General features: G+C 42.6%; 1 protein-coding gene across 4 annotated transcripts in view; it reads right to left on the reverse strand.

Moving 5' to 3' along the window:
- The window catches only part of RBKS (ribokinase), a 76,444-nt gene that overhangs the window by 9,598 nt on the left and 40,293 nt on the right, over positions 1-26,553 (reverse strand). For 3 of the 4 annotated variants that reach the window (XR_009557383.1, XM_035111508.2, XM_035111505.2), the window contains exon 7: positions 22,157-22,345. Coding sequence is in view for 3 of the 4 variants with exons in the window: in XM_035111508.2 (XP_034967399.2) it covers positions 22,157-22,345 (189 nt within the window). In the remaining variant the exon portion in view is untranslated. Of the gene's footprint in view, positions 1-9,669; positions 16,682-22,156; positions 22,346-26,553 lie in introns of those variants that run through there. The other variant, XM_060272955.1, reaches the window with a different exon arrangement.

Genomic DNA, 26,553 nt, shown 5'->3' on the forward strand with positions numbered 1-26,553 from the left:
ACAGCAAAATTCTGTATTACTACTCACAGAGTTTATTATGATTATTTTTGAATCTTTGCAGTACCTGTCATTCCACCCAATTTTCTAGCATCTGCAAATAAGACATGCATATCTTTACTCCAAGTGATTCATGCCAGCGTCAAACTGCACTGAATCTTCAATAAAACAACTGCGAATAACTTCCTGCCAATCCATGTGACAGCTTACAAGCTTGGTGTGATCTGTTCCAAATGCACCATAGATAGATGTTTGGGACTACAAATCCCATCAGCCCCAGGCACCATAGACATAGTTTTTCCCCCCCTACTGGCAGGTTGCTGGAGGTCTATCTATCTTTCAAGAGCTCACAAGGTTATATATTTCATTGACTTCAGATTGGTTCAAGTATAGTCAAATATTTGGATTTCTGTTAGAACTCGACAGATAGGCAGCGACTACATTGTCCTTCATATCTGTGGAGGGCATGTATATCAGTCAGATACAACCAGACCACGGACTGTTGCTAGGAGAGTATGCTAGTGCAATACTTTGCATCAATCCTCAGGAATTTGTACCCACTTCCTGACAGATTTCCTGATGGGTTATTTGCAAACGATTAAATGGTGCTGACTGTTAACCCCATGCATTCCTGAGAGATGAGCCCAGATAGCGTGTCTTGAAAACATCCTACTCCACAAAGCCATTCAAGATCAAAGCAGGACAGGGATCTGGAGAGTTATCTAGCTTGTGGTGTACCTTGCGAAAGAACTGAAGAGATAGGCAACTATCAATCCTGGGCAATCTCTGCCCTCCCTTCTGTACATTGACCTAAAAAGAGCTCTGTAGCCTGATAATTCTTGTAATCTCTGTAACACTTTGCATTCTCAAGGCCCATCAATCACCCAGAAGATAGGAAAGGTCTCATTTTTAACAGACTTGAGAACAGGCACAGCAATAAAGCATACATTTTTTGGAAGTGTCAACTGGTTTTGAGGATCCAGACTATCATACATCTCTGATTTCTAACTAGTTAGTGCAACTCTTGTCTTGCAGCACATTTTATGGGACATTCATGAAGGCTTTACATGCTGTTCACTGTAAGTGTGTGCATGGTCCTTGGTTGATTCACCTGGTTGTAATTTACCAAACTTGCCAGCTGAGATTTCTGGCATGGTGATCTTGTTCTCATCTGTGTGGCACAGGCCTACTGACCATGGGATAACCTGTTAGAATTGTTGGACAGAAGATGCCTGCTTCATTAGACAGATAAGAACTAAAAAGGTGTGATGCTGTGCAAACTCCCAACCTTCAACCTTGTTGTTGGAACTGAGCACTCAGTACTTCAAGCAGTCAATTATTCTGTTTCCAGTTGGGTAGTTGATTTGCCCAGTGCTGAATAATATCGTTTTGTTTTGTTTTTTAATAATGGCTGATGTTCAGGAACTCTGCACTGTCTTTTTCCGGGGGGGGGGGGGACCTCAGTATTCATTTACATTAATTTGTACTGTGATCCACAAAAGAAGTTACCTTCTTTTATCCAAGTACTGAAGAATCTTTGTGAAATATTTGCTAAGAAGTGTGTGTGTGTGCGCGCATGTGTGGAATTGTTCATGCATTCCTGGTTACGATCACTTTGCTTCTGAGTCAGTCTTTCAGAAAACTACGGTTGTGTCATCTCTCATAGTGAATCCTCTTTTCCTCTGACTTGCTGATCTGATCATTAAGAACAGACTTATGGGGAATCAGGCCAAGGATCAAGTATCATTTTGTCTCAGAAGCTGGTATTCAGAGGGACACTGACTCTAAATAGTAACCCCACTCTCATAGGTTAATAATAATAATAAGCATTTTATTATTTATATGCCTCCCATTTGGCTGGGTTGCCAGTGATAGCTGTTTATCAGACATATCCAGGACTGGTCTAATGAAGTCCATGGTCATCAAAACATCTTGTGCTAGTGTATTTCATACACAAATCATGAACTGTTTGAAGAACATTCTTTTGCCTGTCCTGAGTCTAAAGCTAATCAGTTTAATTGGGCAACCCCTACTTCTGCTAGGCTGGGGCTGATAGGAGGACACCAGCTTGGAGAAGTTTGGAGTGGATTATAAAAACAAAGGGTGCTATCCTGTTTGTCACTTTCGGAAGATTTGTAGTGGTACGCATCATGCTGGAAGCAGTGTATGAACTAGAAGGCAGTACAAATATTTCATTGCCCAATTTGCGGATACCAGCCTAAAACTGGGCCTGGCTTTACCACCAGGCAGAGGAAGGCAGCCAGAGGGCAGCAAATTTCCAGCTGTTTAATTCATTATTATAATTTTGACTGCACAGGTGAGGTGATGTTTCACTTTGGTGCACCAAAAGGTTTGGTGCAATGGAAATTCAAACAAATGCTCTGTTATGTACTGAGCTGAATCATAGAACAATAGGATCCAGAATCAGCAGTCTGATTGGTCCGCAGGAGCCACCCAATCCAACTCCAGGTGGAAGTGAATCCGCAACCTGATTGGCCTGCAGGAGCAGCCAATCAGGCGGCTGGCAGAAGTAAATCCACAACCTGATTGGCCTGCAGGAGCAGCCAATCAGGCTGCTGGCAGAAGTCAATCCACAAACTGATTGGCCCACAGGTGTAGCCCTGAAGTAGCCAATCACGCAAAGCCCATTGTTTAAATAATGTATATAAGCAGATGGTTTGGGGGAAAGGGCATTCTTCTCTTCTTCTCCTTGATGACTATGAGCTGAATAAAGAGCATGAAATTCACTCTCAACTCCGAGTATATTTCATGCTCCAAATTCAGATGGTCAGCACTTGATCTCTAGGCCCCTGGGAGCACCAACATCCTCCCCACAAAAGATGAGCAGCTATAGGTCTGATTATCACTCCATGTGCACCACAGAACATGCATTGGGAAAAAGCCCAGTTCCCTGGTATACATTTCTGTGGGAAGAGATAGTCATTATGTATTTTGCCAGTTTTTATCTTTCCCTGTATACAAAGATCTTGGGGTGAGTAACTATTGCATTAATAAAACAAACAAACAAACAAAACATCTCCGTTTAAAAGGGGGTTAAGAAATAGCCAGGTCAGAGAGCCAGCAGTGTGGGTGCCATTTAAATTTCAAGGGCAAGGGCATTGCGGGTTTAGGGTGCCACTACGGACAAAGCCCACCCATGCGTCATTGCTAAGTGCGCAGTTTCTGGAGTGGAATCCTAAGCCAAGCCTCCTTTGAGAATCGTTGTAACATGGTTCTGGTTGGTCACTCCACTCAAAAAGAAGGCCGCCACATTTTGCCCAAGTTACAAGTCATCTTCAAGAGCATCCCTATGTAGAGTGCATTGCAGCAATCCAAGCAGGAGGTTATCAGAAGCATGGATTACTATGGGCAAGCCATCCTGGTTCAGAAACTGTTGTCAAACACTCTCAGAATGTGCACCTGCTCTTTCAGGGAGAGCCCAGCTCCACCAAAAGGAGCCCGTTCCCCTGATTCCTGGACCTGAGAGCAACTATGCCACAGCACCTCCATCTTACCAGGATTTAATTTCAATTTATTAGGCCTCATCACATCGGCTAGGTATCAGTGCAGAAGCTGCATGGTCTCACCTGACTGATGACAAGCAGAAGCAGAGCACTGAGCCATTAGACATGTCCTGTGCTTAACATGTCTAAAGAGAAGCGCCTGAAGCTATGAGAAGTTCCACCTTCTGCTGTGACAGCTCTTCTCCCTTGTTCTACATATACAGTGCCTGATTCCAGTGACTCAGTAATGAGGGGAAGGCCCTCTGCACATCCCCATAGGCATTCTATTTTTATTACGGTATATCACACACACCCCAGGATAGCCCTGGCAGTGAATGCAATGTTCTGCGGCCGAGCCCTGGTCAAATTAAGGCCTAGGATTGTCTTGTGTTTGAGCTACAAGGCTCCCTTTAAACTCAGAGGGAGAGCATGGTGAGATATTGATTTTCATCACTGTCTTGATTTTATGGCATTGCTCACAATTCCCATCCCTCCAACAGCTGGATCTCCATTAAATGTTTCGTTCCCATCTGGAAGGAGACTATGAAAGGCTTGCAGGCCCTCTCCCCCTTAAAATGAGAAATAGAAAGGGATTTAATTAGGGAGCTGGGAGGCTTAGAAATAAGACCAGACCATGACCTGGGTGGTCTTCCAGCTCTCCCGCTACATATGTTAAGATTGCAAGCAGCACCGTACAAACCCTTGTTTACATTTGCTCAATTTGCTTAAATTACATTTCCATTCATTGATCAAAAAGCCATTTATACTAAGTGGGGAAAATGCCTTTTTTTAATCATATGGTGCTGTCTTGAACTAGTCAGGGCAGGCCCTTGGGATCCAGTATTACGAGGCTTAGTATCTGGCTGCGTGGCAGTGAATCAAAGAGCAACCTTTGGCAACGCACCCGTTGCTTCATTATGTCGAGATGATCTTTGAAAAATCTGTGCACCTCCCAATGCTTCATTTATCCTCTCTGCAAATTAGGGATAATGATGCCTTCTGATCTCAAAGGGTAGTCAGATGCCCCAAGGTTTGCAAGGGGCTTTGAAAATCCTCAAATGCACAATACAGGACTGTTAGCAAATAGAAGCAGAGAAAATCCCCCGCTTTCTTCTGGGATGGTGCCCAGAACAGCCCTAGTGCATGACAAGGAGCTCCTACACAACACTGCAAATGCATGTGACAATTACTCATTCTCCTTCACATTTGGCTCCTCGTCCACAGGAATACCTGCAAAACATATTGACACCAGCATCTCTCATCCTGCTAAGAACCATCTGCATGCACAGAGCCTGACTAATCCCTCTGGCCGCTCAGATTCTATTCTTAAAGCTATACTTATGTTAGCCCCAATGCAACATCAATATGGCGCCAGGTCCAGTTCCCATATAAAGGAAAGCGAGGGACCGGTAGCCTTGCTATGTAGCAGGAAAGCCATTTTGTTTTTTTGTTTAAATTCCTGTTATTTTTTACCTATGTTATTTTAAACTGTATTAAGGATGTATTCTTAGTTTTAGATTTTGATTTATGTCGAAATTGTTTTCTATTAGGTTGTGTATTTTTTGATGTGGTTTATGTATTTTTTGTGACTTTTGTAATTGTACTATTGCTGTATTGTTTTGATATTCGACTGGAAGCCGCCCAGAGTGGCTGGGGAGACTCAGCCGGATGGGCGGGGTACAAATAAAAAATTATTATTATTATTATTATTATTATTTGGTGAGCTGATTGGATGAGGAACAATCATGGAGCATTCACTGAGCAAGCTTCTCTTTGCTGCTCAGACTTGGCAAACAGATGCTACAGTCAAGCAAGCGCTCTCAGCTGCTCTGAAAGGTTGTGATGGAACAATGGCAGGAGTCCAGGAGACTGATGATATCCAGTTGTGTCTGGAATGGGAGGGCAATCACTTACTAAAAATTGTTTCCTAAAAAAATGGAAGGCTGGAAATGGACCTGATAGCTGGCTAGGAAGTCTGCATCCATTGCCGATTTCTTTTTTCTTTTAGCACAGTCCCAAGTAACTGTAGATTTGAGGCCGGATAGCAGGGATGAAGAGCCTGAGACCTTCCAGAAGGTATTGAACCACAACTCCCTGCTTAGGGAAGTTTTTAATGTTTGATCTTTTATCGTGTTTTTAATATTCTGTTGGGAGCCGGTCAGGGTGGCTGGGGAAATCCAGTCAGATGGGCTGGGTATAAATAATAAAATTATTATTATTATTATTATTATTATTTATTATCATCATCCCTAAACACTGTCCATCCTGATGGGAGTTGATGTCCTTCAATCCCTGGAAGGCCACGGGTTCTCCATCCCCACCCCTTCTGTGGAAAAAGGCCCTGCTGCAGTAGTAGCCACGATACCCAACACCGCCACTTTCCACTGTACGTCTCACTGCAAACGATGCACTATCTAGAACAGGGGTGTCAAACTCAAATTCATCGGGGGCCGCATCAGCAGTTTGGTCACCCTCAAAGGGCCGGTTGTATCTGTAGGACTATGTGTCCACTCTTTATTATCATAAATTATTGTCACTGCATTCAATTATTACTGTTTTTTTGTAATAATGTAAGTAATAACTAGCTCTGAAAGCAGAAACATAGTTAGAATAATGGCAAGTAGATATTCAAATGTACAATTATTGTACAATTTATTGAAAAATGATTTTTGGTAACTGCACTGGGTGGTGGAGGCTCGCTAGGGTTTCATGCAGGACCTTTGCAGAGCTACTAGTACCTGGAGATGCTGGGGTCCTTCTGCATGCAGGACATTAGTTCTGCCAGTGAGCCACCACCCTTCACCAAAGGGACTGGCTGAGGTTGACTCACTGGAGCTGCTCTCCTGGTTCCAGGGTTTAAGGGCCAGAAGTATAAAGCAGCACCCTATGTTTCTGAGGAGAGGGAGAGGGAGGGGAGGGAGGGAGGAAGGGAGGAAGGAAGAAAAGAGGGAGTGGGAGGGAGAGAGGAAGGAAGGAAGGAAAGAGGGGAGAGACAGAAGAGTAGGAAATAAGGAAGGGAATAAAGAAGGAAAGAAAAAGAGGGAGAGAAGACGGAAAGGGAGAAAGAAGGAAGGAAGTAGAGGGAAAGAAAGAATAAGAATGAGGGAGAGGAAGAAAGATGGGAAGGGCGGAAGGAAGAAAGGAAGGAAGGAAGGAAGGAAGGAAGGAAGGAAGGAAGGAAGGAAGGAAGGAAGGAAGAAAGAAAGAAAAGAGGGAGCAGGAGGGAGAGAGGAAGGAAAGGGGTGAGAGAAAGAAGAGTAGGAAAGAAGGAATAAAGAAGGAAAGAAAAAGAAAGAGGGAGAGAAGACAGAGATAAAGAAGGAAGGAAGGAGAGGGAAAGAAAGAATAAGAACGAGAGAGAGGAAGAAAGAAAGGGAAGGGGGGGTCGCCGCCTTGATTCAGCGCCAGAAAAGAGCGCGAAGGGACCCAGGGGCAAAAAGCATTTCCCGTGCAGCGTGAGGCAGTGGGTGTCCGTTTTAGGAGAAGTGCGTAAAGCACGTTCGTGAGGTTGAGCCGCTGCTGAGCTCACGTTCATGAGGCTGAGCCGCGGCAGGAGGAGGAGGAGGTGAGGCAAGAGGAGGAGGCGGCTTCCCGGGTCGGGACGCAGCAGTGCTCTGTAGCACTTTGAATACTCCTCCTCCTCCACACGGCGCTGCTGGGTGCTTTGTCTGTGCTTCAGCAGCAGCAGCAGCAGCAGCAGCCATTTCCAGGCGCCGAGCCGTGGCAGGAGGAGGAGGATTCAAAGTGCTACAGAGCACTGCTGCGTCGCAGAGGCACGGGACTCTCCGTGCGGCGCTGCCGGGCGCTGACCCGGCAAGCTGCCTCCTCCTTCTCCTGCTGTGGCTCGGGGCGCTCCACGCAGCGCTGCTCCGGCCGCCTTTCTAGCCCCCCCCCGGCCCTAGCTGTTTGTCGGCGCGTTGTTGGCGCAGCGCTTCAGCAGCAAGGTCCCGCTGCTGGGTCCCGCTGGCTGGGGCGCTCGGCGGGCCACATGACGAGGTCTGGCGGGCCGGATTTGGCCCCTGGGCCTTGTGTTTGACACCTGTGATCTAGAAGGTCGCTTTCCTAGCGACCAATGCAAATGCCCCAGGCAACAGAAACACTTCCCGAAGGAAAGACATCCAGATCCCCTGCAACCCATGAGCAACAAGTGCATGTTTATTGTGTGGAAAGAAAAGATCATCCGGAAAGGCCCTGAGGGGTCTGTATCAGGATCAGAAGCTGGGATGATCTAAGGGACCTCGGTCTACTATAAAGTGAGTCAAGTCAGAGGGGATGATTTCGAGTCATGCGACGTTCGCGGCCAGCCTGAACTTTAGGAAATAATAGATGCAGTGTTAAATAAAATTTAATAGCTGCTGATTGGAGCAGCTGGTGGGTTAATTTATTCTGTAAGGCTCTTTGTATTACAAAAAATTCATTGGATTGCATATTTGTAGGCGAGAAAGCAGAAGGCTAAGTCACAGGGTTATTTTGGCTGCATGATAAATAAAGGGAGCTATTATACTATCACTATCTGGGGCGTAATTTTTTACAATAATACTCTCCACCTCACCACGCTGGTGCGTGCAATTAACCACAATTAGAGTCCAATTGCTCGCCTACTGCTAACAGCTGCCACTGCTAACAGGCTTCTCACACTGTGGTCAAGGCCATTTTTTTCACTATAGTGCAAACAGCTATGGTAGGAAGAAAGGTTAACCACCCTCCTTTGGTGAACTGCAGAAGTTTCCCTCAGACACTCTGTCTGCCAACTGCTTCATTTACTAGCAGCTGCCTTCTTCTCCATTGTCAAGAGGATAACTGAAACAAAAAAAATCACTGTTCTTTGGGCAAACTGCATACTAGATAGCAAGCTCTGAGGGATATTATTGAATAGCAAAGGCATTTGATAGTATTAGAACCAACCACAGGTTCCACTTCTGCTGATGCACAAAATTTTGAGCAATTAGTCACTGGATTAAGTTCAGTATTTATAACCCCCTGAGTCATAGCCGTTAGGCCACAAAGTTGGGAAACAAAGAAAGGTTGCTGTTGTTTTTTTAAAAAAAGACTCTCGTTCAGGGTTTATTTGCATATGCTTCCATTTTATTCTAGTAGCCATTGCAATTTCCTGGCTTGGTTCTCATCCAGAATTTGGAGAAACATTAAAATTATACGTAAAGGGTGGACAGGAGTTTGAGAAGAGGATGGGCAGCGCTGAGGAATGTCATTGGGATGGAGAACGGACCTGACTTCTGTCACAGCCTTCTGGTGAGGTGAACTTGACATGTGGAGAAATTGCTGTTACAAGTGAGCGGAATGTCTACCCCAAAGCAGTAGTTAAACAGCACTGTAAGTAGTATGAAATAAAATTTGAAAATGGCATTTGAAAAAGACCACTGTAGCCGTCTTATCAAACTCAAGAGTCCACCTATCACATTATATCTGAGCTTTCACATGGCATAAAAGCCACTTCAGGAAAACCAGCCGAACTGAACGCATGCTCAGCGTTCAATTCCATGTATTTTGATTCCAGATAAAATCCATTTGTAGCCCCCTTAACTGGCAACACGACCTATTACAGACAACCACAAAATTTCAGACGGAAGGCAATTAGACAGGAGACATTTATGCTTGTTGCAACATTCTGGTGTAACAAAACAGGTGAAAAGCTGGTGGTTTTATCTTAAGAAGACCATTATCTCCTGAGCTTACTTAAATACACCCCTGTGTTTTTGCTGTTTAAAATAAGAGAAAAAACTGTGAGTGTGTTGGTGGAAGTAAATGGATGGCAAGTTTTGAACACATCAATTCCCAGTGGAATTTTCTTATATGTGATTTAAATTGTGACTACTAAAATTATGACTACTAATCCTATGTGTGTTTACTCGGAAGTCTCATTGATTTCAGTAGGACTTACTCCCTAGTCAGTGTGCACAAGATTGCTGATTAATGGTTGCAAGCTTTTACATGTATGGCACCCGACCTCCTTCCTCCAGTATCCCTTCCATTTGCAGATGGGCCAGTGGCTATCTAACCCAATATTCTGTACTAGAAGGGCCCTTAGTCCAGACAGACTCTTCTTATATGTGCTGAAGAAGTATCATCATAATAATAATAACAATGACAATAATTTTATTATTTATGTCTATTATTATTATTATTATTATTATTATTATTATTTGTATTATTCATATTCACCATGATAAGGCAAGACCTGATTTTGACAGCTTTTTGAAGCCCAAAAGATACCGACACAATGTTTCTCTGAGGAATCTGGTTTATAATATTTGTGAAAATGGCTTCCAGTTTCTGTCCTGCGCCATGGCGATGGCTCTCTCAACATCGGAGAGAGGCACAGGCTGAAAAAAGGGGGATAGAAGGAGTTAAACCATCCCCTATAAACCTCTCGGTATATGGGAGGTACTGGCGACCCATGGTCACCTCAATGGCTCGCCCCCGCATGGATCAGAGCGGGGATGGACGGAGGCACTGGGTGCTACACACATCGCCTGATGCAACCCCCCCCCCCCAAATAGCCACTGGATGTGGAGGTTCTCCTTATAATTGGGTTTTAATTGGCATTAAGAATAGGCACGCACCGGAGGAGATGGACATTATAACTGCGAACAATCAGCTGCATGGAACTGAGGTTTGAAATTGGGAGAAGATTCTATCTTGAGTTGAAGGTGGATGGAGGAGAGGGGTGGGGCTCTCTGCTATATTTTATGGGAGTTTTTACATTTATGATTCGGCAACCCTCTCCTAATATTGAATTTTAAGATATACAAGCGAGGATGGTTTGATGTATGTTGCGGCTTGAAAGGAGTAAAGGAGGGGAGAGTCTGGTTGATATGTTTGGAAGAATGTTGCTGGGAATTAAGCCTATGCCCCCCCCCCAAAAGAAAGACTGAAAGAGATCATGAAGATGTTGAGATATAACCTTTCCCCCCTCCTTTAAAGCAAAATCCTACGGTAGTGGCAAAGGAAACTGGCGTGAGGGGTTTTTGGATGTTGGAAGAGGAATGGCGCCACCTTCCCCACCACTTTCTGGAAGAAGAAATGGCAAATCTCTGGTACTTGTTGATTTGGTGCCAGTGGAAGGGAGGGATCTGCTGTTGTCGATTTGGAACTGCTTGAGTATTATGGGAAGGAGCTGAGCAGGAGAAAGAAGAGGGCTTAACCTTGAAGTTGCAGCTCTGCCCCAACCAATCTGGAATAATACAACAGTGGGAGTAAGGAGATAGCCCCAAATGGTACAGGATAAAGGAAAACATCAGAGAGACATATAGGGCCAAGGGACTAACAACCGACTTTGGGATGTGGCACACGCAGGATGAAAAGGAAAAAAGCTATGGTTCCTCACTTAGAGCCTTTTTTGGGGGGAAGTTAAATAATATAATAACACAAAGAGAAATCATTAAGAGTGCAGCTGTTAATTATGTGATAATTTTGAAAACGGAATATAATAGAAATAAATAAGAATATGAAACACAGTAATATTAGATGATAAAGACCCATCAAGAATGGTGCACACGAGGCCTCTTAACAAAATTGTTTTAATTTGGAACTAATTTGTGTAATTGGGTTTATATTGAAAATCAAATTTTAAAATTGGCAATAATAATAATAATATTGGTGAAACTATTTTAATGGTTTTCAGTATAAGGGGAAAAATGGAGCAATAAATTATGTGGCAAATATAACATTGTTAGCCAAACCTTGAGGTGCAAATAATGCACAGTAATCAACAGTTATTACGTACATACAATTGCTTCCATAAAGCATTTCATTATTGTCTAATCAGTAAAAACCTGTCTAAGAAAACCCTTCACCTAACCACAAAGAGACAATCTGCATGGACTGGGGTGTTTAAATGAAATATCACATTATAAGAACAAAGGGAAGCCGACTGAAAACAGCCAAGTCTTAAAGCGATGTATTAAATAATAGCAAATATAATAGCAAAATTATAGAAGCTTTCATTCACAAAATCAAACATCAGCACTTTGATATTATATTAAACCAACAGCTGAACTCAGTCTGAACCACGGCTCAGTCTCAGAAGCTGATATTAAGTGCCAGGATTGGCCTGGGAAGTGTGAAGAAAAAGCACGTGCAGAGATTAGGCTTTTCAGCCTATCTTCTTGGAAACTGAGCACTTGCCTGAGCTTAACAAATACCACGAAATTTCAACAGGCAGCAGCTCTGCCAATACATCTGTCCTTCTCTGAGTAAGGAAGTTGTTTCTTTGTTACTCTCATCTACTGTGAAAAGACTGAGGTCCTTCCCAGAAAACAATGACAAAAGGGTTTTTGTCTTAGCACTGAAGTGGCAGTAGCCCAGGTCCAAGGTTGGCAACATCCTCCCCATACCCAGTGGATCGGGGAGAGGAGGTCACAGGGTTATTTTGGCTGCATGATAAATAAAGGGAGCTATTATACTATCACTATCTGGGGCGTAATTTTTTACAATAATACTCTCCACCTCACCACGCTGGTGCGTGCAATTAACCACAATTAGAGTCCAATTGCTCGCCTACTGCTAACAGCTGCCACTGCTAACAGGCTTCTCACACTGTGGTCAAGGCCATTTTTTTCACTATAGTGCAAACAGCTATGGTAGGAAGAAAGGTTAACCACCCTCCTTTGGTGAACTGCAGAAGTTTCCCTCAGACACTCTGTCTGCCAACTGCTTCATTTACTAGCAGCTGCCTTCTTCTCCATTGTCAAGAGGATAACTGAAACAAAAAAAATCACTGTTCTTTGGGCAAACTGCATACTAGATAGCAAGCTCTGAGGGATATTATTGAATAGCAAAGGCATTTGATAGTATTAGAACCAACCACAGGTTCCACTTCTGCTGATGCACAAAATTTTGAGCAATTAGTCACTGGATTAAGTTCAGTATTTATAACCCCCTGAGTCATAGCCGTTAGGCCACAAAGTTGGGAAACAAAGAAAGGTTGCTGTTGTTTTTTTAAAAAAAGACTCTCGTTCAGGGTTTATTTGCATATGCTTCCATTTTATTCTAGTAGCCATTGCAATTTCCTGGCTTGGTTCTCATCCAGAATTTGGAGAAACATTAAAATTATACGTAAAGGGTGGACAGGAGTTTGAGAAGAGGATGGGCAGCGCTGAGGAATGTCATTGGGATGGAGAACGGACCTGACTTCTGTCACAGCCTTCTGGTGAGGTGAACTTGACATGTGGAGAAATTGCTGTTACAAGTGAGCGGAATGTCTACCCCAAAGCAGTAGTTAAACAGCACTGTAAGTAGTATGAAATAAAATTTGAAAATGGCATTTGAAAAAGACCACTGTAGCCGTCTTATCAAACTCAAGAGTCCACCTATCACATTATATCTGAGCTTTCACATGGCATAAAAGCCACTTCAGGAAAACCAGCCGAACTGAACGCATGCTCAGCGTTCAATTCCATGTATTTTGATTCCAGATAAAATCCATTTGTAGCCCCCTTAACTGGCAACACGACCTATTACAGACAACCACAAAATTTCAGACGGAAGGCAATTAGACAGGAGACATTTATGCTTGTTGCAACATTCTGGTGTAACAAAACAGGTGAAAAGCTGGTGGTTTTATCTTAAGAAGACCATTATCTCCTGAGCTTACTTAAATACACCCCTGTGTTTTTGCTGTTTAAAATAAGAGAAAAAACTGTGAGTGTGTTGGTGGAAGTAAATGGATGGCAAGTTTTGAACACATCAATTCCCAGTGGAATTTTCTTATATGTGATTTAAATTGTGACTACTAAAATTATGACTACTAATCCTATGTGTGTTTACTCGGAAGTCTCATTGATTTCAGTAGGACTTACTCCCTAGTCAGTGTGCACAAGATTGCTGATTAATGGTTGCAAGCTTTTACATGTATGGCACCCGACCTCCTTCCTCCAGTATCCCTTCCATTTGCAGATGGGCCAGTGGCTATCTAACCCAATATTCTGTACTAGAAGGGCCCTTAGTCCAGACAGACTCTTCTTATATGTGCTGAAGAAGTATCATCATAATAATAATAACAATGACAATAATTTTATTATTTATGTCTATTATTATTATTATTATTATTATTATTATTATTATTATTATTATTATTTGTATTATTCATATTCACCATGATAAGGCAAGACCTGATTTTGACAGCTTTTTGAAGCCCAAAAGATACCGACACAATGTTTCTCTGAGGAATCTGGTTTATAATATTTGTGAAAATGGCTTCCAGTTTCTGTCCTGCGCCATGGCGATGGCTCTCTCAACATCGGAGAGAGGCACAGGCTGAAAAAAGGGGGATAGAAGGAGTTAAACCATCCCCTATAAACCTCTCGGTATATGGGAGGTACTGGCGACCCATGGTCACCTCAATGGCTCGCCCCCGCATGGATCAGAGCGGGGATGGACGGAGGCACTGGGTGCTACACACATCGCCTGATGCAACCCCCCCCCCCAAATAGCCACTGGATGTGGAGGTTCTCCTTATAATTGGGTTTTAATTGGCATTAAGAATAGGCACGCACCGGAGGAGATGGACATTATAACTGCGAACAATCAGCTGCATGGAACTGAGGTTTGAAATTGGGAGAAGATTCTATCTTGAGTTGGAGGTGGATGGAGGAGAGGGGTGGGGCTCTCTGCTATATTTTATGGGAGTTTTTACATTTATGATTCGGCAACCCTCTCCTAATATTGAATTTTAAGATATACAAGCGAGGATGGTTTGATGTATGTTGCGGCTTGAAAGGAGTAAAGGAGGGGAGAGTCTGGTTGATATGTTTGGAAGAATGTTGCTGGGAATTAAGCCTATGCCCCCCCCCCAAAAGAAAGACTGAAAGAGATCATGAAGATGTTGAGATATAACCTTTCCCCCCTCCTTTAAAGCAAAATCCTACGGTAGTGGCAAAGGAAACTGGCGTGAGGGGTTTTTGGATGTTGGAAGAGGAATGGCGCCACCTTCCCCACCACTTTCTGGAAGAAGAAATGGCAAATCTCTGGTACTTGTTGATTTGGTGCCAGTGGAAGGGAGGGATCTGCTGTTGTCGATTTGGAACTGCTTGAGTATTATGGGAAGGAGCTGAGCAGGAGAAAGAAGAGGGCTTAACCTTGAAGTTGCAGCTCTGCCCCAACCAATCTGGAATAATACAACAGTGGGAGTAAGGAGATAGCCCCAAATGGTACAGGATAAAGGAAAACATCAGAGAGACATATAGGGCCAAGGGACTAACAACCGACTTTGGGATGTGGCACACGCAGGATGAAAAGGAAAAAAGCTATGGTTCCTCACTTAGAGCCTTTTTTGGGGGGAAGTTAAATAATATAATAACACAAAGAGAAATCATTAAGAGTGCAGCTGTTAATTATGTGATAATTTTGAAAACGGAATATAATAGAAATAAATAAGAATATGAAACACAGTAATATTAGATGATAAAGACCCATCAAGAATGGTGCACACGAGGCCTCTTAACAAAATTGTTTTAATTTGGAACTAATTTGTGTAATTGGGTTTATATTGAAAATCAAATTTTAAAATTGGCAATAATAATAATAATATTGGTGAAACTATTTTAATGGTTTTCAGTATAAGGGGAAAAATGGAGCAATAAATTATGTGGCAAATATAACATTGTTAGCCAAACCTTGAGGTGCAAATAATGCACAGTAATCAACAGTTATTACGTACATACAATTGCTTCCATAAAGCATTTCATTATTGTCTAATCAGTAAAAACCTGTCTAAGAAAACCCTTCACCTAACCACAAAGAGACAATCTGCATGGACTGGGGTGTTTAAATGAAATATCACATTATAAGAACAAAGGGAAGCCGACTGAAAACAGCCAAGTCTTAAAGCGATGTATTAAATAATAGCAAATATAATAGCAAAATTATAGAAGCTTTCATTCACAAAATCAAACATCAGCACTTTGATATTATATTAAACCAACAGCTGAACTCAGTCTGAACCACGGCTCAGTCTCAGAAGCTGATATTAAGTGCCAGGATTGGCCTGGGAAGTGTGAAGAAAAAGCACGTGCAGAGATTAGGCTTTTCAGCCTATCTTCTTGGAAACTGAGCACTTGCCTGAGCTTAACAAATACCACGAAATTTCAACAGGCAGCAGCTCTGCCAATACATCTGTCCTTCTCTGAGTAAGGAAGTTGTTTCTTTGTTACTCTCATCTACTGTGAAAAGACTGAGGTCCTTCCCAGAAAACAATGACAAAAGGGTTTTTGTCTTAGCACTGAAGTGGCAGTAGCCCAGGTCCAAGGTTGGCAACATCCTCCCCATACCCAGTGGATCGGGGAGAGGAGGTCACAGGGTTATTTTGGCTGCATGATAAATAAAGGGAGCTATTATACTATCACTATCTGGGGCGTAATTTTTTACAATAATACTCTCCACCTCACCACGCTGGTGCGTGCAATTAACCACAATTAGAGTCCAATTGCTCGCCTACTGCTAACAGCTGCCACTGCTAACAGGCTTCTCACACTGTGGTCAAGGCCATTTTTTTCACTATAGTGCAAACAGCTATGGTAGGAAGAAAGGTTAACCACCCTCCTTTGGTGAACTGCAGAAGTTTCCCTCAGACACTCTGTCTGCCAACTGCTTCATTTACTAGCAGCTGCCTTCTTCTCCATTGTCAAGAGGATAACTGAAACAAAAAAAATCACTGTTCTTTGGGCAAACTGCATACTAGATAGCAAGCTCTGAGGGATATTATTGAATAGCAAAGGCATTTGATAGTATTAGAACCAACCACAGGTTCCACTTCTGCTGATGCACAAAATTTTGAGCAATTAGTCACTGGATTAAGTTCAGTATTTATAACCCCCTGAGTCATAGCCGTTAGGCCACAAAGTTGGGAAACAAAGAAAGGTTGCTGTTGTTTTTTTAAAAAAAGACTCTCGTTCAGGGTTTATTTGCATATGCTTCCATTTTATTCTAGTAGCCATTGCAATTTCCTGGCTTGGTTCTCATCCAGAATTTGGAGAAACATTAAAATTATACGTAAAGGGTGGACAGGAGTTTGAGAAGAGGATGGGCAGCGCTGAGGAATGTCATTGGGATGGAGAACGGACCTGACTTCTGTCACAGCCTTCTGGTGAGGTGAACTTGACATGTGGAGAAATTGCTGTTACAAGTGAGCGGAATGTCTACCCCAAAGCAGTAGTTAAACAGCACTGTAAGTAGTATGAAATAAAATTTGAAAATGGCATTTGAAAAAGACCACTGTAGCCGTCTTATCAAACTCAAGAGTCCACCTATCACATTATATCTGAGCTTTCACATGGCATAAAAGCCACTTCAGGAAAACCAGCCGAACTGAACGCATGCTCAGCGTTCAATTCCATGTATTTTGATTCCAGATAAAATCCATTTGTAGCCCCCTTAACTGGCAACACGACCTATTACAGACAACCACAAAATTTCAGACGGAAGGCAATTAGACAGGAGACATTTATGCTTGTTGCAACATTCTGGTGTAACAAAACAGGTGAAAAGCTGGTGGTTTTATCTTAAGAAGACCATTATCTCCTGAGCTTACTTAAATACACCCCTGTGTTTTTGCTGTTTAAAATAAGAGAAAAAACTGTGAGTGTGTTGGTGGAAGTAAATGGATGGCAAGTTTTGAACACATCAATTCCCAGTGGAATTTTCTTATATGTGATTTAAATTGTGACTACTAAAATTATGACTACTAATCCTATGTGTGTTTACTCGGAAGTCTCATTGATTTCAGTAGGACTTACTCCCTAGTCAGTGTGCACAAGATTGCTGATTAATGGTTGCAAGCTTTTACATGTATGGCACCCGACCTCCTTCCTCCAGTATCCCTTCCATTTGCAGATGGGCCAGTGGCTATCTAACCCAATATTCTGTACTAGAAGGGCCCTTAGTCCAGACAGACTCTTCTTATATGTGCTGAAGAAGTATCATCATAATAATAATAACAATGACAATAATTTTATTATTTATGTCTATTATTATTATTATTATTATTATTATTATTATTATTATTATTATTTGTATTATTCATATTCACCATGATAAGGCAAGACCTGATTTTGACAGCTTTTTGAAGCCCAAAAGATACCGACACAATGTTTCTCTGAGGAATCTGGTTTATAATATTTGTGAAAATGGCTTCCAGTTTCTGTCCTGCGCCATGGCGATGGCTCTCTCAACATCGGAGAGAGGCACAGGCTGAAAAAAGGGGGATAGAAGGAGTTAAACCATCCCCTATAAACCTCTCGGTATATGGGAGGTACTGGCGACCCATGGTCACCTCAATGGCTCGCCCCCGCATGGATCAGAGCGGGGATGGACGGAGGCACTGGGTGCTACACACATCGCCTGATGCAACCCCCCCCCCCCAAATAGCCACTGGATGTGGAGGTTCTCCTTATAATTGGGTTTTAATTGGCATTAAGAATAGGCACGCACCGGAGGAGATGGACATTATAACTGCGAACAATCAGCTGCATGGAACTGAGGTTTGAAATTGGGAGAAGATTCTATCTTGAGTTGGAGGTGGATGGAGGAGAGGGGTGGGGCTCTCTGCTATATTTTATGGGAGTTTTTACATTTATGATTCGGCAACCCTCTCCTAATATTGAATTTTAAGATATACAAGCGAGGATGGTTTGATGTATGTTGCGGCTTGAAAGGAGTAAAGGAGGGGAGAGTCTGGTTGATATGTTTGGAAGAATGTTGCTGGGAATTAAGCCTATGCCCCCCCCCAAAAGAAAGACTGAAAGAGATCATGAAGATGTTGAGATATAACCTTTCCCCCCTCCTTTAAAGCAAAATCCTACGGTAGTGGCAAAGGAAACTGGCGTGAGGGGTTTTTGGATGTTGGAAGAGGAATGGCGCCACCTTCCCCACCACTTTCTGGAAGAAGAAATGGCAAATCTCTGGTACTTGTTGATTTGGTGCCAGTGGAAGGGAGGGATCTGCTGTTGTCGATTTGGAACTGCTTGAGTATTATGGGAAGGAGCTGAGCAGGAGAAAGAAGAGGGCTTAACCTTGAAGTTGCAGCTCTGCCCCAACCAATCTGGAATAATACAACAGTGGGAGTAAGGAGATAGCCCCAAATGGTACAGGATAAAGGAAAACATCAGAGAGACATATAGGGCCAAGGGACTAACAACCGACTTTGGGATGTGGCACACGCAGGATGAAAAGGAAAAAAGCTATGGTTCCTCACTTAGAGCCTTTTTTGGGGGGAAGTTAAATAATATAATAACACAAAGAGAAATCATTAAGAGTGCAGCTGTTAATTATGTGATAATTTTGAAAACGGAATATAATAGAAATAAATAAGAATATGAAACACAGTAATATTAGATGATAAAGACCCATCAAGAATGGTGCACACGAGGCCTCTTAACAAAATTGTTTTAATTTGGAACTAATTTGTGTAATTGGGTTTATATTGAAAATCAAATTTTAAAATTGGCAATAATAATAATAATATTGGTGAAACTATTTTAATGGTTTTCAGTATAAGGGGAAAAATGGAGCAATAAATTATGTGGCAAATATAACATTGTTAGCCAAACCTTGAGGTGCAAATAATGCACAGTAATCAACAGTTATTACGTACATACAATTGCTTCCATAAAGCATTTCATTATTGTCTAATCAGTAAAAACCTGTCTAAGAAAACCCTTCACCTAACCACAAAGAGACAATCTGCATGGACTGGGGTGTTTAAATGAAATATCACATTATAAGAACAAAGGGAAGCCGACTGAAAACAGCCAAGTCTTAAAGCGATGTATTAAATAATAGCAAATATAATAGCAAAATTATAGAAGCTTTCATTCACAAAATCAAACATCAGCACTTTGATATTATATTAAACCAACAGCTGAACTCAGTCTGAACCACGGCTCAGTCTCAGAAGCTGATATTAAGTGCCAGGATTGGCCTGGGAAGTGTGAAGAAAAAGCACGTGCAGAGATTAGGCTTTTCAGCCTATCTTCTTGGAAACTGAGCACTTGCCTGAGCTTAACAAATACCACGAAATTTCAACAGGCAGCAGCTCTGCCAATACATCTGTCCTTCTCTGAGTAAGGAAGTTGTTTCTTTGTTACTCTCATCTACTGTGAAAAGACTGAGGTCCTTCCCAGAAAACAATGACAAAAGGGTTTTTGTCTTAGCACTGAAGTGGCAGTAGCCCAGGTCCAAGGTTGGCAACATCCTCCCCATACCCAGTGGATCGGGGAGAGGAGGTGGATGTTCTCTGCGACAGAGTGATGGAGAGTCATTGCCATGCAGTGGTTTGTGTGTTGAATTAGGATGCAGGAGGCAAGAGTTTGAATCCTCACTCAGCCATGACTGTGGGTCACTCACTTGGGGCTTGTTCACGCTTCCGCTTGTGCCATTACAGTCGGGGTGGGTTTGATTTAAATCAAATGGATTTAAATCACTAGTCAGTAAGACTGGATTTAAATCTCTCTCTCTCTCTCTCTCTTTTTTACAGAAAGACTCATTCTTGCTGGTATAATCATATTTACAACCAGAGGAAGGTTTCATTTTTGGAATAATAAATTTTCAGAGTAGTTTTTACAGTTATATCAAAACTTACTGATTTGGTTATGCTATTAGAAATACATAGACCAATAATTATGAAATTATTGTGAGGTTTAATAAGCTAACTGTTTATATTTGGACAACTCTTCTGCTGGAAGGAGAAAAATAATCATTTCCTTAATGACAATTTAAACAATTTATTTAACTAAAACAATAACATATGTATCCATGTTTGTTAACTGATGTGGTTAAAAGGTTTTTTAAAAATAAAGTAAAAACCCAAAACTTAGACTGAGTTTTAGCACACATTAAAAACTTAAAAACAAATCCTTATTTCCTGATGAATAGCCTTTGGACTATAATGTAACTTAAACAGAAAAGTATATTAATAGATTTTTCCTCCAAAAGTATTTTTTTATAAAAAAATCCTATTTAAATTAAAAAACCCCTGCTTTAAATAAAAAAAATCCAATTTTTTTTAAAAAATCATTTACAGTATTTTTATTTTATTTTTTAAAAAATCATTGATTTTTATCTACCCTGATTACAGTACTAGAAAGCATGGGTGCCAGTGACAAACTCAGTGGGGAAACTCCAGAAGCAGTTGCTCTGGAGGAGGAAGAATTAGGTTGCACACACAAAGCATGCAAATACAGTACGGCTGTTTGGATCGTGGTCCATTTCTGCACAGACTCCTGGCCTGCTGTTTATGGCTTGGGAGGGGGCAGGAAACCTCAGGAACATTCAAGATGAATATGCCTGCCTGCTCCTCTGGACCGCAACTGCTTCTATGCAGAATTCTGGTCTGCTTTTTTTGCGGGGGGGGGGGGGGGCGGAGAGATGCAAAGAGGGTTTCGAGGCAGTCACCACGGCACTGCGCACAGGCAGTCAGCACGCGCACAGATCCGTTTCCTTTGCCTTCCCCTGAATTGAACCAGCTATTCTGGTTTTAGGTACATAGCAGCAGTATGTTTTGCCTTTTAACAAAAGAGGGGGGGGAATGTCACGGTTGCTGCAGGAGAACACATGTTACATTTCATGACATCAGGCAGTTAAAATGTATAGCTAGTACATACAGTGCTCTTACCAGAACTACTCTGGATTTACATCAGACAGAACTGCGAGTACAAAATGTCCCAGCTCTTGTAAAAATGTGGGTGAGATAATATTGCTATCGGAACCTTAACTATTGCCTTTCTTGATAGCTGCTGCTGCTGCTGCTGAGCTAATAATCCTAACATTCCACTGAAGGAGTGTTCAGTCAGTGCTTGATCATAAACAGGAAAGGAATGAAGGGGGGGGGGTAACCCCAACCTTAGGCTTTATGAAAGATGCAGGTCATTGACCTTACAAATCGCGACAAAATTAATTTGGCACGGCATGCCGCTTCTGCCTTTTAACTATGCCCTGTGGAATTTGAGCACCTGATATTACTTAAGCTCTACAAAGCAAAAGGCTTTTGCCAGCACAAACAGCTCAGGCGTGTGTGGACAGAGCCAGTCATTCAATTTTGGGGAGTCTGAGGAGAGAATGGCTAGGCGTCTCCTTTCTCCCACCACGGAAAGAGCAGGGGTGTTTCGAGGTGATGGTGCTGAGGGATTATGTCGCCACCTTCCACAAGTAGCAACAGAGTCGCCGCTCATACTGTTTGCCGCAATACGGAATAGACAGGAGGGTGAAGGAGGAATACAATGATTTCATCAGCACATGCTGGTCTGGTCTGCTTATGGAACGCCAGCCTATAAACCTTGGGTGAACTGACATTCACTGTGCAATGGGATGGAATGTGATAGTTTGCTGGCATGCATTATGCCTTGTCCAAAGATGTGGCTGATTACTCTGGGCTTTTAGTGCTCAAATAACAGTTAGTTGTGTACACACTCCAGTTTACTCTGCATCTAGCACTGCATCCTAATGTTGGTTTGGGAATTAGCCAGGATCCACATATAGTCTGTAATTTCTTATGAAATACTGCGTTTCGATGTGTTCCCCACCTCCCCAACCAGATTCTATTAGAATTGAAGGAAAGAATGAATGACATAGCTACGTACGTTTTAAGCTGGTCATGTGTATGCAGCCTTCCCCCAAAGCAAGGCTTTTGAATCGCAAGTACATACCGTGGTGTCTACAGCGGTGACCGTCTTGGTGGGAATATGTTTCGGGGTGGGTTCCTTTGTGGAGACCGACACACAGCCCTCTGGACCCAAAGTTACAATGGCTGTTTTACAGCCTCTCTCAAGCAGGATTCGTCCCACACGCCCAGCATCTTCAACATTGCCAACTGAGATTCCCGTTAAAAGTTCTGCCTAGGAGAAAAGGTTGAAACAACACAAAAACCACATTAGAGGGGGGGGATTAAGCAAAAACATCAATTTATTTCAAGAATACTAGATACGTGAAACAGATATGTAATATTTGCTTCTATTAAATGTATTCAGAGTCAATTGGTCAATTGTGTGTACCAGGAAATATAGTGGGAGATGCAATAAATCCCTTTGGAAGCACAGATTAACCACTTAGCCCTTATTTTATTATTTCCACAAATGAGGCATCATACTGATGTACCAGACTCAGAGTAGTGAGCTGAAGAATAACATAGTATCTAATATAATAACCTCTACAAATTAATTCAGGGCTCTGGCGTTCAGCCAAACCCAGTTTCCTGATTTGTGCATGATACACATGCTCAAAAGCACATTTTTGAAACATTAAGACATTAAACAAGCAACATTTTTAGGTGCACATGAAAAACCCACCCTAGTAAAATGCGTGAAGTGGCCAACTGCGTGCTCTGCTCGTAACAGGGATTCCACCATGAGCTTCCCTTGTTCAAGGGAGGTAAATTATTTTCAATTGCTTTGAAGAACCACCTCTAAGAAAACCACTGTGGGGGTTCCCTCTTGTTCCTTCCACATTTTCCTTGGGAGTAGACCCTATGTAAAGCAATGGGGAAAAGGTCTGTGTTGCTTTGCGTCGGAGGTTGTTTGGAAGGGCTGTCCTAGGGGGAAATGAAGGAATTTGGATTGGTTTGGGAAATAACCATGCTTTCCCTTGGGGGGGGGAGGGGGGAAGGCTTGGTTCATTTATAAGCTAATCCAGTGTGTGTGTGTGAGAGAGAGAGAGGGGGGGAGAGGGAGAGAGAGAGAAGTTTTGGAATATATAACCAGGCAGAGGGCCTTCTTGATAGTGGTTCCACCCTATGGAACACCCTCCCATCAGATGACAAGGAAATAAACAACTATCCGAGTTTTAGAAGACATCTGAAGTTTTTAATGTTTAAAGTTTTATTCTGTTTTTAAGGTTCTGTTGAAACCTTAAAATACAGAGTGGCATGTATCTCAAAGTGACTCCAGTGCTCTCTCATCCAAAGGCCGCGACAGTTTGGGTTGTAAGTTGCCTTGGAGGTTGTCCAATCTAACTTCTTGCTCAATGCTGAATCTACTTAGCATTGACAGAATCTACTTAGCATGCTTGTTTTCTCCCGCTCTGGAGGGTAGGACTCCAACCAATGCCTTCAAGCTACAAGAAAGGAGATTCCGACTAAACATCAGAAAAACTTTCTGACGGTAAGAGCTGTTCAGCAGTGGAAAGGTCTCCCTTGGGAGGTTGTGGAATCTCCTTCCTTGGAGGCTTTTAAGCAGAGGTTGGATAATCAACTGTCATGGATGCTTTAGCAGAGATTCCTGCATTGCAGGGGGTTGGACTAGATGAACCCTTGGGGTCCCTTCCCTTCCAACTCTAAGACTCTATGATTCTGTGACAGATCACTGTCCATCTTCTCCTAAGGAGAGTCCACTGCTCAGTCTTTTCCACCATGAAATGCCGCCTACTGTTAGCAAGTTTCTCCTAGTGCCTTGCCAAAGTTTGCTTCCTTAATAATTTCCACTGTTTCATTCTAATCTAAGAGATGAAACCCTGTAGCATTGGCCCTAGCCCTTCTCACCCCCCCCCAAGTGGGGGGCATGCTACAATGCAACAATGAGGCAATACCACAATGAGGTCCCTGAAGGAAGGGCAGGTTACAAGATGCAAATACGTATGCGCCACACCCTGTTGATTGCAAGGATTGTGATAGTACCTTGTTTAGAAGAGAACATTGTGTTCTTGCTTTAATCCCAGAGAGCGCCCACAGTCCTTGACTGTTATTGTCTGGCCCTTCTTCTGTGGTGCACAGTATACAAAGGTGGTTGCGGACTGATTAGGCAAAAACAGATGCCTTTAGGAGTCTCTGCTGCGTCTGCCATCTGCAAAGAGTTGCCTCCAGCTGCATATGCAACAATTGTGCTGCAGCTGAGATACAGAGGGAGAGGGGGGAAATGAGGACACCGCGAGGCAGGCCAGGAGTCGATTTCCCACAAAGGTAACAGACACTAGACAGATGCTACGTGCCAAAAGTTAAAATGTACCATGAAGTGTCAGTTGTGAAATTAAATATAAAACTGCTGGGCTGTGTTGGAAAGTTCCTCTCTCTCCAATAAAATCACTTTTTTATTAAAAAAATTACAATTGGAGGAAATAACTAATGGCTGCTCTAAAAAAGAAAACGAAGACACAATAGCAGGAGGCCAAGGAGGATATTTTTAAAAGAGCTTTCTACATAAGACCAAGGGAAAAGATTCTTCCCCCTGGCTCCTACCACCACATTTTGCAAAAAAGGCATAAAACACTCACAGGGAGATGGGGAAATACTTTAAATAAAACGACCAAATTACTTACATTGTTAATCTACAAGTCAATATACAGTCAATGTGGTACCCCCAGATGTTGTTGGACTACAGGTCCCATCATCCCTGACCATTAGCCATGCTGGCTGAGGCTGATGGGAGTTGGAGTCTGGCAACATCTGTAAGCCCCCCCCCCCCCGATCTACAGGTAATGCTGCTGCTGCTGCAAAACCAAGTACCTAAGCAGAAAAGGCAGAAATGCAGAATTCAACAGCTTAAAGATATGCAAGCTCAGATTCTGCAGAAATGAATTTCTAAGGTGTGACTCCTTATTTCGTTCTACCCACTCCAAACTGGCACACCTTTAGAAACATGACCAGGCATGTTCCAAGTCTACTACGGAAAATGCAAAAACAGCAATGCATTTTCCATAACGTGGAAAATGCAAAAATAGCAATGTGCCTTCCAGCCCCAGCCTGTTTTGCTCAGCAAAGTCCCATCCATTGTTGGGATTTTTCACTTGCCGCTAGGTCCACGTTGCAGGCGGTAGTGGTGTAGAGACTACACTACTGAACATAGATTGAGTTTACATTTGTTGCTCTGACCAGCTTTGTCTCTGGCTCCACCCACCACTGTAAAATGGCCCGGGGGGGGCTACCCTGAAAAGAATATGGCCCTCAGGCAAAAATGTTCCCTACCCCTGAGCTTAAAGAAGCATAGGATCCAACTCCTAGGGGCCAAGGGGGCTTCGGTCCTCCCAATAAAATATTTGAGGGGGCTACCACCTCCAAGTTGATGGACATTGTCACTCAAATGGTTTGTGTGTGAACCGCCCCATATTTTATTCACCCCTGAACAGAAGCATGATGGGAAGGGGGCAGGTTTGGGCTTCACTCCTCTGCATTTTGTGTGCGTGTGTAAATAATAGCAACCCCCCCCCCCTTATAAGTGAATGCAACAAATGCATTCAGTAACATACACATGGCTGGGCCTGCACATCTGAGATTGTTTCTTTTTCTTGGAATAACTCTCTAAAGTGCCAAGGACATTATAAATGCAACACCTACAACCATTTCCCTTCAAGTCTGAAATCACTTAGTGGCACACAACTTTCGGGTTTTGGCTTCCACAGGACCAACATTTGATATACTTATTCTGCAATTCTTTTATTAGAAGAATTAGAAAGAGCAGAGAGCCAGCACATTCCTGGGCAAACCTCAGGGATTAGGCTCTGTTGCATCTGGTGCACAGTGAATTAACAAGCCAGTTTCAACAGGCTTGATCTTTCTGGGAAAAGTCGGGGGGGCGGGGACCAAACTACCAGCTAAGCAAAAAATCAGGAACTGATAACCTTGCAAGATGCATTCTCAGTATTTTGCACACCAACCACATACAAAGAAGCAGATGCTGCTCAAATAAAAGTTTATTAAAGCAATGAAAAATATGTATCTGAAACCACAGCTTGTGAAATATCCTTTGTGGTAGATAGCCCACCGATATTATACCCCTGTTTTTGCTCCATTCTAGCACAACAATTCAGAATGAACAAAATGTTTCATAATACCAAGTATTTGTGGTTGTCAAAGCATCCACAAGTGTTTGGTGGATGTGCTTCCATCCATCAGATATTTGGAGGATGCAGCCCATGTGGCAGGGTCTGCGGCAACTTGGGGTACTTCCAAGGCTTTGCAAAGTCACAGACTAGTTTTATGCCTCTGCTGCCGAGAAGATAAATAACAGAAACTTCCTGTCTAATCCCATAACTGTTATCAGCCAATCATAAATGGACGGTTACAGGCACACGGTATGAATTATTAAGGAACCTGGCAGAAACTTCACAGCTCATGCTG

This window comes from Zootoca vivipara, chromosome 3, assembly GCF_963506605.1.
Source record: "Zootoca vivipara chromosome 3, rZooViv1.1, whole genome shotgun sequence".
Lineage (NCBI taxonomy): Eukaryota > Metazoa > Chordata > Lepidosauria > Squamata > Lacertidae > Zootoca > Zootoca vivipara.